The sequence below is a fragment of the Salmo salar genome, chromosome 04 (genome assembly GCF_965601325.2).
Source record: "Salmo salar chromosome 04, fSalSal1, whole genome shotgun sequence".
NCBI classification, from domain to species: Eukaryota; Metazoa; Chordata; class Actinopteri; order Salmoniformes; family Salmonidae; genus Salmo; species Salmo salar.
Window position 1 is genome coordinate 84,631,859 of NC_138294.1, and position 21,224 is coordinate 84,653,082.

At 44.2% G+C, this 21,224-nt stretch overlaps 1 protein-coding gene across 3 annotated transcripts in view; it reads right to left on the reverse strand.

Annotated features, from left to right (window-relative positions):
- The window catches only part of LOC106603890 (RING finger protein 145), a 41,484-nt gene extending 27,003 nt beyond the window's left edge, over positions 1–14,481 (reverse strand). Inside the window, exons 1-2 of one of the 3 annotated variants that reach the window (XM_014198103.3) lie at positions 14,415–14,481; positions 12,331–12,544 (exon numbers count right to left, since the gene is read on the reverse strand). In XM_014198103.3, the coding sequence (XP_014053578.1) occupies positions 12,331–12,514 (184 nt within the window). In that variant the 5' untranslated portion in view covers positions 12,515–12,544; positions 14,415–14,481. Of the gene's footprint in view, positions 1–12,330; positions 12,545–12,685; positions 12,704–14,271 lie in introns of those variants that run through there. The other 2 variants (XM_014198102.3, XM_082974763.1) reach the window with 2 other exon arrangements.
- Positions 14,482–21,224: the final 6,743 nt, after the last annotated feature.

The following is a 21,224-nucleotide window of genomic DNA, read 5'->3' on the forward strand; positions in this document are numbered from 1 at the left end:
CAGACTTCCTCCTCTGGTACTTTATGGTGTTTACTTGTTCATTAAATGTTTGGTCCGTCGGTTATTGAGATACTTTTACCTCACACACACACACACACACACACACACACACACACACACACACACACACACACACACACACACGTTATTGACTAAACGTTTATCCCATGTGTAACTGTTGCTTTTGTCGCACTGCTTTGCTTTATCTTGGCCAGGTCGCAGTTGTAAATGAGAACTTGTTCTCAACTGGCCTACCTGGTTAAATAAAGGTGAAATATTATTATTAAAACACCAGATTTTTTTTTAAGGGACAAAAAGACACTGTCAACTGCTAGTCTAACACATAAGGGACAGATTTAACACAGGCGTCCACGACTGTCTGACTGGCCTTCACTTCATGTAGAATCCTGCAACAACTGTTATTCCAATCCTCTCAGTAATACAGAGGAGTAGTGAGGACAGTGAAAGCAATAATCCTGCCCTCCCTCCACCATCTTGGTTGAGCACGGCCTGTAGGAGTCAGCCGGAACAGTTCTAGACAAAGTCACCAGGCACTAATACACTCGGGACTCACTGGCTGACTTGGACCCAGCAATACATATGGCAATTCACCCTTGGGATTCTGTTAGCAAACAGCCAACACACCCAGGAAACCACAACTCTCTCCATCATCCGCTGTGAGTGAGTGAGTGGAAGTCAAACGTGCAACTAAACCTGATCAAACGTTTAGTAGAGATCAGGGAGCATGACATAAACAGTTAGCCATCGAGGCTTGAAGAATGGTCAGTGGACTGAGTCATTCTGGAGAGACAGAAACTTAAAGACTAACATACCCACCCACAGAAACTGCAACCCTCCCATTGCTGTAAGGGTGAGAGGTCAGCATGTCTGGGGGCTATGATATTTGTGCTTTAAAAACTCACATCATTTTCCATGATTGATTCAGGATTATCTGTAATCATGGTAGCATCCACATTAATGTAGAAGTGTTCAGAAACATTCTATTCACCATGAGTGATTCCAAAATGACACATGATTTACCAATCAGTTATTGTGCACAAAATCTGAATCAACCAAAAACTGCAAATGCATCCAACATGTTTGTAGAGTCACAAGCTTGATGTAACCACTGCCCAGTATGAATGTTACCAAGACCTTAACTATTCACTACATTAATACAAGTGAATTGGTCCCAATATTTTTAGTCCCCTAAAATGGAGTGACTGTGTACAAAAAGTGAAATAATTCCCAATATGGATGAAAATACCTTTAAGTGTAAACTGACAGTGTACACTTTAACCTCAGTCATTGTATCAAGTGCTGGAGTACAGAGCCAAAACAACAAAGCGCTCACCGTTCATGATTCTACCTCCCTTGAGAACCAAAATGATTGTGATCCTCTCTCTCGGATCGCCACAGGCTGACTGAAGTCAATGTTGTAGGTGAGCCCAGACACTAGCGTGCGAGTGGCCCGGTCAGTCAGGATGAGCCAGCCTCACAGTGAAAGCCAGGGTGACGGGAGATTAGAGGGGGGGCAAGCTTAACCCTCCCTCCCTTCTCCCCCTCAGACTGTGGCTGTAGCCATGAGCGGATCCCGCTTATATAATCCTGAGAGTTAGAGCTATATTCTGCCGGCCAGCCCGACCAGACAAGTCACTGCTGTCAATAGGCTCATCTGGCTGCTCAGTCAAAACCGTCACAGAGCACTAAACAGAAACATGTGAAGGGACGAAGGGAGAGGGTAAGCACTGCTGACGTAATGCCTTGAACGAATCCAGAACCCAAATAGAACCTTCATTGGAAGTCCATGCGGTATCTGAACAGAACAAGCTCTGGCTTTAGAGAGCCTGTGTTCAGTGCTTTCCTTCAGGGATGAATATGAGTCAGTGTAACATTGTGTGGGGCTTTGGTTGGAGGCTCCCGCTCTTCACTCAGAGTTGCAGTAGTAGGGCTGGGAATTACCAGGGACCTCACAATATGATAGTATCACAATACTTTGGTGCCGATAGGATATGATTCCATACGTATAGTGTGATTCTATACTGTGATTTTATTGCGATTCGATGTTCCAAACATATTGCTCACTATACGTCTGCTGCAGAGGGACCATAGAGAGGCATGAGAAAATGAGTTTAGATCAGTCATGGAAATAAAGTGCTGAAAACATTGGCTCCCTATTTAAAGAGACGGAGAACAAGCTATAGAAGGAAAAATACAGGAGTTTTGGCGCAGGTACAGCCGACTAGCTAAAAATAAATATTGCAATATTGAAAAATATACATACACACAAAATATATATGTATACACATACACAGCGCATTCAGACCCCTTGACTTTCTCCACATTTTTTTACATTACAGCCTTATTCTAAAATTGATTAAATTGTCCTCCCCTTAATCTACACACAATAAATACCGACAAAACAAGACGTTTAGACATTTTTGCTAATAAAAAATGTACATAAGAATTCAGACCCTTTGCTGGATCGATGTGTACGACAGCGTGTTCCAGTTCCGCCAATATCCAGCAACTTCACACAGCCATTGAAGAGGACTGGGACAACATTCCACAGGCAACATCCAACCACCCGACTGGTGTCCCACCAGAGCAGCCCGACTGGTGTCCCACCAGAGCAGCCCGACTGGTGTCCCACCAGAGCAGCCCGACTGGTGTCCCACCAGAGCAGCCCGACTGGTGTCCCACCAGAGCAGCCCGACTGGTGTCCCACCAGAGCAGCCCGACTGGTGTCCCACCAGAGCAGCCCGACTGGTGTCCCACCAGAGCAGCCCGACTGGTGTCCCACCAGAGCAGCCCGACTGGTGTCCCACCAGAGCAGCCCGACTGGTGTCCCACCAGAGCAGCCCGACTGGTGTCCCACCAGAGCAGCCCGACTGGTGTCCCACCAGAGCAGCCCGACTGGTGTCCCACCAGAGCAGCCCGACTGGTGTCCCACCAGAGCAGCCCGACTGGTGTCCCACCAGAGCAGCCCGACTGGTGTCCCACCAGAGCAGCCCGACTGGTGTCCCACTCCCCTTTTATTTAAAAAGGTATCTGTGACCAGATGCATATCTGTACTTACAGTCATGTGAAATCCATAGATTAGGGCCTAATTAACTGTAACTCAGTAAAATCTTAGAAATTGTTACGTTTATATTTTTGATCAGAATAAAGTTAAACCCTCTTCTCCTAAAATTAAATATAAAAGAGGCGCACAGACAAATGATAAAGTGACTATAAAAGGTAATTTCCTGTCCTGTGCCTGGGGGAGGTCACATTATTTCATATAAAACTAATACAGCGGTCCTCGTGATATAGCTAGGCCCGTGAGGGGCGGGGACAGGCCCGTGAGGGGCGGGAGTGAGTAACTGAATTGTGCACAGAGAAGAAGCCTTCCAGCCATTGGTCAGGAGCAGCCATGTGTGTTATGAACAGAGCACATACTACTCCTGTAGGTAAGCCAACACGGGCTAGAGTTGGTTTTGGTTTCTGTTTCAAAAAGGGGTTTAGGTGGTGGGCGTGACCAGGGGTGTGGCAGGGGGTCCGGTTGGCTTGTAGGTGCAGCAAAGTTCTAGAGACAATTTTAGCAGCCCCTTATCTTCGCGGTGAATCTTTTCATTTACGCCAACTTCCTGCAATTAAGAACATTTATCCATGGAACTTAGATTTAAAAAAACGCTATTTTAAAACAAATTTCATGCGATTCAACTTTCTGCCATGGGGCTGAGTGAATTGAGGTTTTAAAGCAAATTTCCTGCAACTATTTCAAATTTTGGCTAATGTGGTGTTCTTTTGCTTGAACATAAAATCTATACTGCTAAATGTTTTGGGAATGTTCTATTCCCCACCGTCTAGCTTTTATTTTGATGATTGTTAAAATATATTAGGTCCATTATCTTCTCTGCATACTTTATATCTGGTTTAGGTTTACACAGCGTTTTTCCATCCCGATTTCATTTTTGTATAATTTCATTTTATTTGCACAGTTTGAACTTATGCTTAGGCGGCCTGACAAGGATATCAATGGCAGAAAAATCCTTGCGTTTAACAGTTTAACGAGCCGTTAATCCACAGCAATTTACTATGCAAAGTCATGCAGACAGGACAAATAGTTAACCGATGTGATAGAACCATCTGTGGGGGCAGTACCGATACGCCGTCCCCGATAGATACGCCGTCCCCGATAGATACGCCGTCCCCGATAGATACGCCGTCCCCGATAGATACGCCGTCCCCGATAGATACGCCGTCCCCGATAGATACGCCGTCCCCGATAGATACGCCGTCCCCGATAGATACGCCGTCCCTGCCCATAAACAAAAGAGTTGTAGACAGGCTGCTACAGCATGTACCAAAAGCCCTCAGATTCAAAATATTAGGTGAAACCTAGAAACACAGAAGAATATATTTTCTCCCTCCCCAAGACAAACACACAGAGGTTCAATTCAGTTCACTGTGTTCTGCTGTTCATCAGCAGATACCAAGCTCATCGTCTCATCCACCAAAGAAAGTGTGTGCTTACACACAAAATACAAAGTTAACCAAAAACAGTCATTCCCATTGATGATTAGCGTATCTATCTAGTGACTGCAGTAAAGGGTGTTTTAATGGTCTGTAAGCTGGTTATCATGGCCTGTACCACCTCCACTCTCCTCCCATGGGAAGAAAATGGCTTCTTTGAGATCACTCAGTCCTACTCCCTGCATGACGTTAGGCCGGCCCGCCCACACACACAGAGCGCGGGCGCTGGCCGGCCGCCCCGGCGCTGGCCGGCCCGCCCCGAGCGCTGGCCGGCCCGCCCACAGAGCGCGTGGCGCTGGCCCGCCCCGAGCGCGGGCGCAGGCCCGCCCACAGAGCGCGTGGCGCGGCCCGCCCACAGAGCGCGTGGCGCTAGGCCCGCCCACAGAGCGCGTGGCGCTAGGCCCGCCCACAGAGCGCGTGGCGCTAGGCCCGCCCACAGAGCGCGTGGCGCTAGGCCCGCCCACAGAGCGCGTGGCGCTAGGCCAGCAAAGTGAGTCAACAGTCTTTAGCCTGCCTAAACGAGAGTCACATACCCAACCCTGCTGCCAGCTTTTCCCCATAGCTCACACTGTCTGTCTACTACACAATTATCCAGCAGTCTGACCTGCTGATAATGGGAGCCGCCATGCCTTGTACAGTACAGATCACTATGCCAAACCACAAAACAGTATCATTGGTTAAATCCTCTTTGCACATTAAGATAAAATACACTAACTGGAATAGCAGACGTGCTGTCAGCAGATTGACTTATTTTCCGCCGAGCATCACGGGAAGTCCCATTAAAATACTTGTCTTGGATTGTGGAAAAAAGCTAAAGGCAGATGGAAGGAGAGAAATGTGACCGAGCCAACGCTTCACCATGATGACAAAGTACAACAACAAAAAGTGGCTGTAGACAAGCAGATGTTTAAGGTCAGGCCATGCTTAACTATGGCATCGTTTCACTGTTTAATGATCCTGATGACCTCATGCCCTTCTGTTCTGGTCTGAAACACAAGCATCAGCCAAGTATGATTGATTTTGTCTAAAAGCTCAAGTCATTTGTCTCGACAACAAAGTCTAACATCAGGCATGGACCAAAAGGGTCTCTGGAAAATGGGTTTTATGATGCAAGGAACCACTTCACAATTAATGATCATATATTAATAACAGAATCAAACAAAAACATAAGCTAATAGGCAGAGGGTAGCTTTCAGGCATATTCAAGCCTGCCTCAAAACAACACCGCCCATTTAAGTCTCATGGAGACTGGTTGGCCTAGAAAAATTACAGCAACATTACAACCAGATACTTGTCTTTATTCTATAGGCCTAAAGTTCCTCATTCAATAAATCAGGGATCAAATGGCTAATCTATTTCAAAGTGGCGAGGAAAACTCATTTGAGGAATCAGGCAGAATTCGTTTTTAAATCGGCAATAAGAGGTTTATTTGAGCAATTGAAGGATTCAAGGGAGCCCTCGGGACAGGGAGCCCTCGGGACATAGCGGGACAGGGAGCCCTCGGGACATAGCGGGACAGGGAGCCCTCGGGACATAGCGGGACAGGGAGCCCTCGGGACATAGCAGGACAGGGAGCCCTCGGGACAGGGAGCCCTCGGGACATAGCGGGACAGGGAGCCCTCGGGACAGGGAGCCCTCGGGACATAGCGGGACAGGGAGCCCTCGGGACAGGGAGCCCTCGGGACAAAGCGGGACAGGGAGCCCTCGGGACATAGCGGGACAGGGAGCCCTCGGGACATAGCGGGACAGGGAGCCCTCGGGACAGGGAGCCCTCGGGACAGGGAGCCCTCGGGACAGGGAGCCCTCGGGACATAGCGGGACAGGGGGCCCTCGGGACATAGCGGGACAGGGGGCCCTCGGGACATAGCGGGACAGGGAGCCCTCGGGACATAGCGGGACAGGGAGCTCTCGGGACATAGCGGGACAGGGAGCCCTCGGGACAGGGAGCCCTCGGGACATAGCGGGACAGGGAGCCCTCGGGACATAGCGGGACAGGGAGCTCTCGGGACATAGCGGGACAGGGAGCCCTCGGGACAGGGAGCCCTCGGGACATAGCGGGACAGGGAGCCCTCGGGACATAGCGGGACAGGGAGCCCTCGGGACATAGCGGGACAGGGAGCCCTCGGGACAGGGAGCCCTCGGGACAGGGAGCCCTCGGGACAGGGAGCCCTCGGGACATAGCGGGACAGGGAGCCCTCGGGACATAGCGGGACAGGGAGCCCTCGGGACATAGCGGGACAGGGAGCTCTCGGGACATAGCGGGACAGGGAGCCCTCGGGACAGGGAGCCCTCGGGACATAGCGGGACAGGGAGCCCTCGGGACATAGCGGGACAGGGAGCTCTCGGGACATAGCGGGACAGGGAGCCCTCGGGACAGGGAGCCCTCGGGACATAGCGGGACAGGGAGCCCTCGGGACATAGCGGGACAGGGAGCCCTCGGGACATAGCGGGACAGGGAGCCCTCGGGACATAGCGGGACAGGGAGCCCTCGGGACAGGGAGCCCTCGGGACATAGCGGGACAGGGAGCCCTCGGGACATAGCGGGACAGGGAGCCCTCGGGACATAGCGGGACAGGGAGCCCTCGGGACATAGCAGATCTTGATTATTTACAAGTTAATCTCTATATACTCTACCTACACAAAGAGCTGCTTACCCCTCGGAGGGAAGTAAGCCTACATGAGAAATAAGGGCTAATTAGCTCTACCCCCCTGTAGCATTATACTAACAAAAACATGTTTTAACCTGCTCCGCACAGCCTATTCATCTATCTTTAGAGCCCAAACAGACAGGAGAAAATGTATAACGAGTTGGCTTCGTGCCCAGAGATAAGGACGAATAACAAACCACTCCTTTGTGTGGTGTATGAAGAGGTTACTGGAGAGCTTCAACTCAAGCATTTACACAGCCTTAGACTAACAAAACCATTTTACACCCACAAAAAGGCAACTATGACAAGTTTATCTACAAACTTCAGTCAAGTTTCTGGGGAGATCTATTGACAGCACGATAGAAATATTCTGATTGGCTAATGTTGTCAGAATCACATGGCCAATGACGAATAGAGGGGAATCCCAGTTTTCCAACAATGTCAGATTTTTTCATCAACTGCCAATATTAAGCACTGGAAGGGTGATTCTACAACAGGAGTAGCCTTATTTGGTTTATTAATGCTCCCGTTTATCAAGGTTTAGGACATTGGACAGGACAATGACTTTAATAGATGCTATTAGTTAATACTGTGAAAACTAGTCAGGGTACACTATATGTTATGAATTGGCTATGTAGTTAGTCTGTTTAATAGACTAGCCTAACTGCTGCAGCAACGTCCATCTCTCAATCTCCTCAGGCCCACCTGCACACACACACAGTGTCTTCAGAAAGTATTCACACACACGCTACTTTTCCCACATTTCATTGGTTACAGCCGAATTTAAAATGGATTAAATTTACTCTCACTGGCCTACACACACACACACTACTCCATAATGTAAAAGTAGAATTATGTTCTTAGATCTATTTACAAATTAATACATTTTAAGCTGAAATGTCTTGTATAAAACAACTATTCAACACCTTTGTTATGGAAAGCCTAATTCAGTTCAATGTGCTTAACAAGTCACATAATAAGTTGCATGGACTCACTGTGTGTTCAATAAAAGTGTTTAACATGATTGTTGAATGACTACCTCATCTCTGTACCCCACACAAGGTCCCTTAGTAGAGCAGTGAATTCCAAATCACAAAGACCAGGGAGTTTTTACAATGCCTCGCAAAGGGCACCAAATGGTAGATGTGTAAAAATGTTAAAAAGCAGACATTGAATATCCCTTTAAGCATGGGGGAAGTTAATTACACCTACAGCACCCGACATCACAGGCAGGCCAAAAAGATCACCAAAGACAACCACCACCCGAACCACTTCCTGTTCACCCCGCTATCATCCAGAAGGGGAGAGGGGGATACCTAGTCAGTGGTAGAACTGAATGTATTCAACTGAAAAGTGTCTTCCACATTTAACCCTCTAAATCAGAGAGAAGTGGGGGGGGGGACTTTAAACCCTCTGAATCAGAGGTACGGGGGGCTGCCATAATTGACATCAAGTAGTCGGGCCCCCCGGAACAATTGGTTAACTGCCTTGCTCATGGGCAGAACGACAGATTTGTACCTTTTCAGCTTGGGGATTCGATCCAGCAACCTTTCGGTTACTGGCCAAACGCTCTAACCACTAGCAAGGTCAGTACAGGTGCATCAAAGATGGGACTGAGAGACTGAAAAACAGCTTCCATCTCAAGGCCATCAGACTGTTAAACAGCCATCACTAGCACAGAGAGGCTGCTGCCAACATACAGACTTGAAATCATTGGCCACATTAATAAAATGGAGCACTAGTCACTTTAATGTTTACACATATTGGATTACTCATCTCATGTGTTTACTGTATTCTATACTGTATCTTAGTCTATGCCGCTCTGACATTGCTCATCCATATATGAATATATTCTTAATTCCTTTACTTAGATGTGTGTGTATTAGGTCGTTGTTGAATTACTTGTTAAATATTGCTGCACTGTCGGAACTAGAAGCACAAGCATTTGCCTACACTCGCAATAACATCTGCGACCAATAACATTTGATTTGAATTCCACTTTGGATGGTGTATCAATAGACCCAGCCACTACAAAGTTACAGGCGTCCTTCCTAACTCAATTGCCTGAGAGAAAGAAAACCACTCAGGGATTTCACTACGAGGCCAATGGTGACTTTAAAGTAGTTAGAGTTGAATGGCTGTGAGCAACCTGCGGATGGATCAACCTTGTCGTGACTCCACAATACTAACTTAAATGACAGAGTGAAAAGAAGGAAGCCTGTATAGAAAGAAATAAAAAGGTAGCAAAGAAATGAACATCATGTCCTGAATAAAATGTGTTGTTTGGGACAAATCCAACAGAGCACATTGAGCACCACTTCATCTTTTCAAGCACGGCAGTGAATGCATCATGTTATGGGTATGCTTGTCATCGGCAAGGACTAGGGAGTTTAGGATAAAAAGAAACAGAATAGATGGGCAAAATCTTAGAGGAAAACCTGGTTCAGTCTGCTTTCCAACAGAGACAATTTCACCCTTCAGCAGGACAATGACCTAAAACAATGACCAAATACACACTGGAGGTGCTTACCAAGATGAAATTGAATGTGCCCGAGTGGCTTAGTTACATATTCAACTTAAAACGTACTTGAAAAATCTATGGAAAGACTTGAAATTGGCTGTCTAGTAATGATCAACCACCAACTTGACAGCGCTAAAATAATTTTTAAAAGACTGCAAATGTTGCACAATCCAGGTGTGCAAAGCTCTTAGAGACTTACCCAGAAAGACTCACAGCTGTAATCACTGCCAAAGGTGATTCTAACATGTTTTGATTCAGGGGTGTTAACACCTAAGTAAATTTGATCTATTTTATTTTCAATACATTTGCAAAAATGTCTAAAAACATTGTTTTCACTGTCATTATGGGATATTGTTTGTAGATGGGTGAGAAATCAATTTGATCCATTTTGAATTCAGGCTGGAATAAATGATGGAATAGGGGCACTGTACTCAGGATTCACATACCAAGACTTTTCCAGGATTGTCATGACCATACAAACTCCGTTTTCTGACCAAAAAGTAACCTATAACTGGTCAAAAACGTACTAACTAGCAAGGAATATGAACACGTGGCTACACACGGGTCTGCGCTTTGACTGCAAAAGTGCATTTTGTGACTGCAGGTGATGGAAAGACTGCCCGTCAACGCAGAAATCTGAAGTGAGCAACACATTGCGTCTGGAGGACACTTATCTAATTATTTCATATTGTGATTTCAATCTATAGTCTACTTGTCCAATTATTATTATTAATAATAATAATAATAATAATAATAATCATAAATCATATTTTGACTTGCCCCCAGACAAGCGATATGAGATGTCAAGCCCTGCCTCCACTGAGCTCTTAGTAAAAGGCCAGGCCCACTCAACCAGAGCATAGCCATACTGGATTTGTTTTTAACTAGGCAAATGAGTTAAGAACAAATTCTTATTTACAATGACGGCCTACCCCGACGACGCTGGGCCAATTGTGCGCCGTCCTACGGAACTCCCAAACACAGCCGGTTGTGATACAGCCTGGAATCAAACCAGGGTCTGTAGTGACGCCTCTAGCACTGAAATGCAGTGCCTTAGACCACTGTGCCACTCGGGAGCCCAAAATTAGCAGTATTGTGTGTGCCTGTATTAATGTGCCATTATGAATACAAAATTCACCAGTATAAATTGCAGAGGAGATGCTGACATGAATCAAAGACATTACAGCCATGATGCAAATTCTGAGTACAAACAATGTCAGTCATCCTTTGTGCCATTCATTTTATCCTGTCTCAGCTTTGAACCTGAAAGCATTTATAAACACAAAGCAAGACTTAGTAGGTTCAAAATTGCTGAACATAAACTATATAATGTATTCCATAAATTACATTCATATGCATGAGACACAAGCATGAAAAACAGGGTCCTAGTTACAGGCTACAGCTGCAGTGTTTTTCCTGGTCAGGGCACACTAGAGATAGATTATTTTGGGTGTAGTGCTGAACTATTGGCTAACACCGCAAGCCTGTTTGATAGTTTGGATATGATCATCGTAGTGTACAGTATTTGTTACGGATGTGATATTTAAAAAAATATATATATTACACACACACACACACACACACACACACACACACACACACATACATACATACATACATACATACATACATACATACATATCACAATGTCACTGGAGAGTTCATCTACTCTGAGGTGCAAAGCCCCCAGTCTTTTTAAAAAAGACTATGTCTAATAAGTAACTTATTTCCATTAAATTAACTTAAATATATTTTATATCATTCATTTCCCTGAGCCTTCTTTGACCCTTGAAATGCTCTGTCTGATTGTGTGGCTGTTAGAAGAACAAATTAAGATATTTCCATGCCTGATTGGCTGATAGGATGGTTTAGAGCACACCCCTGAATGGTCATTGGTCTATTATAATAAGATTGGATTGTGACATTATGATCTGGGCCAAAAACTCCACCCCTCCTGAATAGATCATTCCCATTTTGTGTAAGAGCCATATATCTATCTATCTCTCTATCCATCCATCCATCCATCCATCCATCCATCCATCCATCCATCCATCTATCCATATATCTATTTATCTATCTCTATCCATCTATCTATCTATCTATCTATCTATCTATCTATCCATCTATCTATCTATCCATCTATCTATCCATCTATCTATCCATCTATCTATCTATCCATCTATCTAGGAAAATCACATTAACTGCACTGCCCCTTTAACAGTTCATGCAAAGTTCATGGCCACTCAAAAAAGTGCAAACTTCTATAGTAGCCAAGAAAATTCACAACTCATCTGACATTTACCAACCGATTAAATTCATTAGTAAGCATGTAACATTACATTTACCTTGGGGGGGGGACCACTTTAAAATATGTTTATCATAAGATGGACCACTAGAAATGTATTGTAAGTGTATGGGTGAATTTGTCAAAATGTGCTGCTTAAAATGTACACAGTTGCTATAAATGAGAACTTAAAGGCCTGCAGAAGTGGCATGACCAATTGCAGTAGCACTGAAAAAGGTGAGGAGTGTGTGTGTGTGTGTGTGTGTGTGTGTGTGTGTGTGTGTGTGTGTGTGTGTGTGTGTGTGTGTGTGTGTGTGTGTGTGTGTGTGTGTGTGTGTGTGTGTGAGCAAGGTACTGACCTACATAGTGCAGGTAGAGAGCCAGGTACTTGTACTGGAAGAGGGGGTTGTTGTTGAGACTGCTCCTCTGGATCTTCTGGAAGAAGGAGCTGACATCCCAGCGGTAGAGTACCTCCAGCAGCATGATGCTGGGGACCCGTAGCCCCACGTTCAGCACCGCTTCCAGCTTGTCCTTCAACGCCATGGCCCCGACACAGCACGCTACAACCTAAGACTGAACAGGGCGGATAAGGAGTAGGGAGAAGAAAGCAAAAGGTGAGCAGTCTCAAGTGCTATTACATGTAGGCTAAATATTTGTTTTTATTAAACAGCAGCAAAATTCTGTTTTCTCAGAGCTCCAATTCCATAGATTCACCTATGTTATGTGGTGTTTCATAAACCCATTCCCAGGGAAGCATGCACAAGTTGCTGTAAAGGATTGATAAACACAGTTGTATTTGACCAAGAAGAACTTAACACTTCAAGCCTCTGCCTGCATGTTCAGACAAATCGAGTCTAACGAGGAAGGAAGGAACTATATAGACTAAAAATGCCTGCACAGAAAGTGTTGTAATTCCACAAGTCAAGCCTGAAGTACAGGCAATGAGACCATATTAGGCAACATGGGGCTGGATGTCACTTTCACAATAAAATTTAAAATAAAGGAAAAAGAGTGGACTTGTGGGAATAGATGTAATAAATGTTAATTTCTGCATTTCATTTATTGTCACCTCTCACTATGGGTCTACATAGCGGGCAATTTTCCAAGAATCCTACATGCTTGGTTGAGCAGGATCAATGTGAATGAAAAGCTATTCATCTGCCCCACAGCCAATCATCCCAACTGGTCCCAGCATCTGCCTGAAACTGTAAACATTCCTTCCATAGTGGAAAGTTAGTAAGGCGTATGATCATGATGCTGCTTGCCTGTCCTTTCACACGGTCTGTATTACACCCATCATGTAAAAAAAAACATGCTAATAAAGACAGACACTGATGGAGGGTATACCCCATTCCATAGAATTACATATAGAACTTATTTAATGGATCTCTGAGATCCCATCCCCCTGGCCCTCATTTTCAGACCATACAGGTCCACGGTAAAAACAATAGCTTAAACACTGTACTTATAAGTAAACTGGCTAGCTAACGTTAGCTACATCACTTTGGAATTCACACGTATCAGTCATGACTGACTGTCCAGAAACGTCCCGTTAACTAATAAGACCACTTCTAATTATGATTACATAACCGAAATGACGTGAAATACGGTCATACCACCACCAGTTACCGGATCACGTTCTGCTGAGGGTGAAGTTATTAAAGCGATTCAAGTTTAGCTCGGCGTCTAAATACGCTACATGGACGGCTTGTTGTTGCTTGGCTCTGAGCGTTATGACATTAACTTTAGTAACATCGCCTAACGTCAGCCACGGCTAGTTAACCGAAACCAGTTGTGCCCCGCAAGAAAGGTGCTGAATAATCACATCTTTATCGTCATCTCATTTTCAATTCTGTTATGTAGCGATCTACAATTATGTGAATTTGACGGGTCGTAAAATGAGGCAAGATGCTAAAGAAGTCACTGCATCATGCATGTTAACATAGCGGATGGGCAGAGGTAGGACTTAGAAAACTGCACTGGGTGGCATCTAGCTAACGTTCCGTCAAAAGCTAACATTAGCTAGCTGCTAAAACATCCTTACTAACTGTTAACGTTAACATTACAAACATCTGGTATTGCTAAGTACCACCATGCATAGTTAGCAAACAAAACACGTAACCACAACATCAACAGCTGCTCACGATAAAAATGAATTTAAGTTAGCAACAGTTGGCTAGAAGCATTGCTTGTTACGCCTTATAACCGCACTGCATGTGACGACGTGTAGCTAGTCAGCTAGCGAAGTTAGCTTGCTGTCGCGTTATCAACGTTGTCCCACGGAAAAGCAAAGAACCTACATTGCGAGAACGACGTTAAACTCAGTTTGATGATGTTTCTCCGGTCGAATATCAAACATTTTAACTAGGCGTCTCCCAAATGAACGGTTGAAATGATGTCATTTTCTCGGTGGGTGGAATCGTCCGCTCTCCTCACATCTCACCCAGCTAGGTAGCGGCTTCATCATGAACAAGTGTCTATTGAGCATGCGCAGCTTCATCATGAACAAGTATCTATTGAGCATGAGCGGCTTCATCATGAACAAGTATCTATTGAGCATGCGCAGCTTCATCATGAACAAGTGTCTATTGAGCATGCGCAGCTTCATCATGAACAAGTGTCTATTGAGCATGCGCGGCTTCATCATGAACAAGTATCTATTGAGCATGCGCAGCTTCATCACGAACAAGTGTCTATTGAGCATGCGCGGCTTCATCATGAACAAGTATCTATTGAGCATGCGCAGCTTCATCACGAACAAGTGTCTATTGAGCATGCGCAGCTTCATCATGAACAAGTGTCTATTGAGCATGCGCGGCTTCATCATGAACAAGTATCTATTGAGCATGCGCAGCTTCATCACGAACAAGTGTCTATTGAGCATGCGCGGCTTCATCATGAACAAGTATCTATTGAGCATTCGCAGCTTCATCACGAACAAGTGTCTATTGAGCCTGCGCAGCTTCATCACGAACAAGTGTCTATTGAGCATGCGCGGCTTCATCACGAACAAGTATCTATTGAGCATGCGCGACTTCATCACGAACAAGTGTCTATTGAGCATGCGCGGCTTCATCATGAACAAGTATCTATTGAGCATGCGCAGCTTCATCATGAACAAGTGTCTATTGAGCATGCGCAGCTTCATCATGAACAAGTGTCTATTGAGCATGCGCGGCTTCATCATGAACAAGTATCTATTGAGCATGCGCAGCTTCATCACGAACAAGTGTCTATTGAGCATGCGCGGCTTCATCATGAACAAGTATCTATTGAGCATGCGCAGCTTCATCACGAACAAGTGTCTATTGAGCATGCGCGGCTTCATCATGAACAAGTGTCTATTGAGCATGCGCGGCTTCATCACGAACAATTATCTATTGAGCATGCGCAGCTTCATCACGAACAAGTGTCTATTGAGCATGCGCAGCATCATAATGAACAAGTGTCTATTGAGCATGCGCAGCTTCATCATGAACAAGTGTCTATTGAGCATGCGCAATTCATCATGAACAAGTATCTATTGAGCATGCGCAGCTTCATCATGAACAAGTATCTATTGAGCATGCGCAGCTTCATCATGAACAAGTATCTATTGAGCATGCGAGGCTTCATCACGAACAAGTGTCTATTGAGCATGCGCAGCTTCATCATGAACAAGTATCTATTGAGCATGCGCGGCTTCATCATGAACAAGTATCTATTGAGCATGCGCAGCTTCATCAAGAACAAGTGTCTATTGAGCATGCGCAGCTTCATCATGAACAAGTGTCTATTGAGCATGCGCGGCTTCATCATGAACAAGTATCTATTGAGCATGCGCAGCTTCATCACGGACAAGTGTCTATTGAGCATGCGCAGCTTCATCATGAACAAGTATCTATTGAGCATGCGCAGCTTCATCATGAACAAGTATCTATTGAGCATGCGCAGCTTCATCACGAACAAGTGTCTATTGAGCATGCGCAGCTTCATCATGAACAAGTATCTATTGAGCATGCGCAGCTTCATTACGAACAAGTGTCTATTGAGCATGCGCAGCTTCATCATGAACAAGTGTGTATTGAGCATGCGCAGCTTCATCATGAACAAGTATCTATTGAGCATGCGCGGCTTCATCATGAACAAGTATCTATTGAGCATGCGCAGCTTCATCATGAACAAGTGTCTATTGAACATGCGCAGCTTCATCATGAACAAGTGTCTATTGAGCATGCGCAGCATCATAATGAACAAGTGTCTATTGAGCATGCGCAGCTTCATCATGAACAAGTGTCTATTGAGCATGCGCAATTCATCATGAACAAGTATCTATTGAGCATGCGCAGCTTCATCATGAACAAGTATCTATTGAGCATGCGCAGCTTCATCATGAACAAGTGTCTATTGAACATGCGCAGCTTCATCACGAACAAGTGTCTATTGAGCATGCGCAGCTTCATCATGAACAAGTATCTATTGAGCATGCGCGGCTTCATCATGAACAAGTATCTATTGAGCATGCGCAGCTTCATCAAGAACAAGTGTCTATTGAGCATGCGCAGCTTCATCATGAACAAGTGTCTATTGAGCATGCGCAGCATCATAATGAACAAGTGTCTATTGAGCATGCGCAGCTTCATCATGAACAAGTGTCTATTGAGCATGCGCAATTCATCATGAACAAGTGTCTATTGAGCATGCGCAGCATCATAATGAACAAGCGTCTATTGAGCATGCGCAGCTTCATCATGAACAAGTGTCTATTGAGCATGCGCAGCTTCATCATGAACAAGTGTCTATTGAGCATGCGCGGCTTCATCATGAACAATTATCTATTGAGCATGCGCAGCTTCATCACGAACAAGTGTCTATGGAGCATGCGCGGCTTCATCATGAACAAGTATCTATTGAGCATGCGCAGCTTCATCACGAACAAGTGTCTATTGAGCCTGCGCAGCTTCATCACGAACAAGTGTCTATTGAGCATGCGCGGCTTCATCATGAACAAGTATCTATTGAGCATGCGCGGCTTCATCACGAACAAGTGTCTATTGAGCATGCGCGGCTTCATCATGAACAAGTGTCTATTGAGCATGCGCAGCTTCATCATGAACAAGTATCTATTGAGCATGCGCGGCTTCATCATGAACAAGTGTCTATTGAGCATGCGCGGCTTCATCATGAACAAGTATCTATTGAGCATGCGCAGCTTCATCACGAACAAGTGTCTATTGAGCATGCGCAGCTTCATCATGAACAAGTATCTATTGAGCATGCGCAGCTTCATCATGAACAAGTATCTATTGAGCATGCGCAGCTTCATCACGAACAAGTGTCTATTGAGCATGCGCAGCTTCATCATGAACAAGTATCTATTGAGCATGCGCAGCTTCATTACGAACAAGTGTCTATTGAGCATGCGCAGCTTCATCATGAACAAGTGTGTATTGAGCATGCGCAGCTTCATCATGAACAAGTATCTATTGAGCATGCGCGGCTTCATCATGAACAAGTATCTATTGAGCATGCGCAGCTTCATCATGAACAAGTGTCTATTGAACATGCGCAGCTTCATCATGAACAAGTGTCTATTGAGCATGCGCAGCATCATAATGAACAAGTGTCTATTGAGCATGCGCAGCTTCATCATGAACAAGTGTCTATTGAGCATGCGCAATTCATCATGAACAAGTATCTATTGAGCATGCGCAGCTTCATCATGAACAAGTATCTATTGAGCATGCGCAGCTTCATCATGAACAAGTGTCTATTGAGCATGCGAGGCTTCATCACGAACAAGTGTCTATTGAGCATGCGCAGCTTCATCATGAACAAGTATCTATTGAGCATGCGCGGCTTCATCATGAACAAGTATCTATTGAGCATGCGCAGCTTCATCATGAACAAGTGTCTATTGAGCATGCGCAGCTTCATCACGAACAAGTGTCTATTGAGCATGCGCAGCATCATCATGAACAAGTGTCTATTGAGCATGCGCAGCTTCATCATGAACAAGTGTCTATTGAGCATGCGCAGCTTCATCACGACCAAGTGTCTATTGATCATGCGCAGCTTCATCATGAACAAGTGTCTATTGAGCATGCGCAGCTTCATCATGAACAAGTGTCTATTGAGCATGCGCAGCTTCATCATGAACAAGTGTCTATTGAGCATGCGCGGCTTCATCATGAACAAGTATCTATTGAGCATGCGCAGCTTCATCATGAACAAGTGTCTATTGAACATGCGCAGCTTCATCATGAACAAGTGTCTATTGAGCATGCGCAGCTTCATCACGACCAAGTGTCTATTGATCATGCGCAGCTTCATCATGAACAAGTGTCTATTGAGCATGCGCAGCTTCATCATGAAGAAGTGTCTATTGAGCATGCGCAGCTTCATCATGAACAAGTGTCTATTGAGCATGCGCGGCTTCATCATGAACAAGTATCTATTGAGCATGTGTGGGAGAAAGGTAGACTTGCTGAGGGAAAGAAAAATAGAAATACATTAGCTAGCGAAAGAGGAGACTGGCAGCAGGCCCTGAGTGGAAATAACAGATGGCCACATGTAACCGATGTGAAACGGCCAGGCAAGCTGTATGTATGGCCATGACTAAATATATGCCAAGCGTAAGCATGCAATGCAGGCATTATTTTCATATCCATATGAGGAGAGTCTAGCCATCAATATGTTAGAGCTAAAAGCAGATATGGGCGTTATCCATTGGGTTGAAAGAAAAAGGTGGCAGGACGCATAGGGGGTTTTACCTCATTTACATAAAGGATGGACCTAATTATATTCTTAAAACAATTTTCCACGACACATGCGCAGATTCATCAAGAACAAGTGTCTATTGAGCATGCGCAGCTTCATCATGAACAAGTGTCTATTGAGCATGCGCAGCTTCATCATGAACAAGTGTCTATTGAGCATGCGCAGCAGCTGTAATGAACTCCTTGCTGGTCAGAGAGATGCTGTATTTTTTGGTTATTTTTATTGTCAACAGCTTCCAAATTTGTTCGTTAAGTTTGCAATGCTCAACAGAAAATACGATTTGAGATCTCTGGAATCAGGTAATTACAGGTGGAATATGCAAAAATCGCACTGCCATTTAATGTTGCTAAAATTCTAATAATTCGCCTAATTTCAGTTTGTGAAAATCATTGTACCATCTAAATCATTGTGAAATATATTTTCAATAACCAAAAATATTGTATATTCAGCTGTTTGAAGCTGGTGTACAAAACAGAAAGTAAAAGACGCAAAAACGAAATGTAAGTAGTTGTAAATGAGAACTTGTTCTCAACTTGCCTACCTGGTTAAATAAAGGTGAAAATAAATAAATAAAATAAAAAGTAAGGGAAGTATAGGAATAGCACACATAGAACATATCTACTGCTTCTTAGACTTCCTTTCATTAAGAATTACAGATCTATAACTAATATTTCTATGTGGATTTTGTCCGGGTCAACTAAAAAGTTACATATTGCAGCTTTTGTTTGATGTACACATGATGTTAGTATATAAACATTTAGCCCTAGTACCTTTACACAGGTAGACTTGCTCTGTCAGCCAAAACAGCCAAATACTCCATGTAAACATGAATTGATTCTGAATTGCAATTAGGTTCTAGAAACATAAAGCCCTTTACTTTCATATCAAATTAAAAGAATTCATGAATTTCACAAATGCAAAATATACACTCACTGTATACTGTTTTAATGGATTTATCACAGTTGCAGCCAACAGTATTGTTCAGTGACAACACGTTTCTGGCGGCCTTCTTCCATTATGAGCATGTTACACTAACCAAAAATATAAATGCAACATGTAAAGTGTTTGTCCCATGTTTCATAAGCTGAAATAAAAGATCCCATACATTTTCCATATGCACAAGAAGCTTATTTCCGGACCGGACCAAAAATCAATGTCCAAGGATGTGGAAATCAAGGCCGTTCTAGACTGCACCAAAAAAAGATGTCCAAAAGGCGTCCGCGTCGGTCCGTGCTTACTGAGATGCCTAGAGTGTTGCCTGAAATTGAACTGTATGATTGTCCATCTATATGGTAAGCCTACCTTTTGTCAAACACCAGAAAAAGACGGCCAAAAGACATCAGCTCTGGGGTGTAGTCTACCATGTCTGCCAGCAATGGAATTGGATGAATGCCCACCACTTGTAAAACAGGCCGTTGCATTGGTTTATTAGTCCTGATTCCTGTAATGAATCAACTTTGGCTATTTAAACACTGAATATCAGCAACCCAACTGTATCATGAGTTATTATGAGCCTATTTGCAATGTGTTTACACAGCGGGAAATGCAGAAGTATTTTATTTTTCCCTATGATCAGCTTTTCAAAAATTGATGGATACAAACTTGAAACTACTGATCATGACAATGTGGTGAAACTCCAGTACAACAGTTGTGATTGTCCATTTTACTTTGACCTGTCCAGTTTTTAGGATATGTTGTTTGTTAACATGACTGCGCATGTTTTATTTGATTGAGCGCCAAGTTATTAAGGCTATTTGATCGAAGAAACCTGCAAGATGTAAAAAGTAAATGTCTCATTACATTGTCATCCATTTTATCTCCAACCTGTAGGCTACAGAAAAGGACACATACTATTTCTGCCAAGTCCTATATGTGCTACGGGATTTATGTTAGGTACAAATATACGAAACGTTGGTGGAGCTGCAGCGATGAGTCTCTCCAACATCACCCTAGAGAGGCGCAATGGGAATGGACAAGCTAAATATTACCCATCCTTGCATTTGACAAAGTGAGCCCTGCTTATCACAGGGCGGCATCAGCGCTCACCTAAAAAGCCCATATGCCACTGGTTAAGAGAAATTGTCATTGTTTTTGGACAGTATTATGTGAGGTTGTATGTGTTGTTTGAGGTGCGTCTTGGTGTGTTTAGCTCAGCAAATGGCGCCATAGGTGAGCGCCTGATCCTGCCTGATGAGGACCGGCAGTGAGAAGACGCCTTCTGTCCAATCACTCTGATGTGGAATGGAACAGAGACGCATGGTTGAATGGCTCTAAAATACTTCCATAGAGTTGAAAATAAATCTAACTTTTTAGACAAAATAAAATTACATACAACAGCACAAAGCCGACATTTAGGTGAATCAATATAACTTAAAGTATATTATTCGGTGATTGTGTAGTTAAAAATGGGATGAGTCAATGCATTTACAAGCCCTGGCTATTGAACCTTTATCTCTTGCTATTTGTCTCCATCTGTCGGTATTTTAGTATTCCA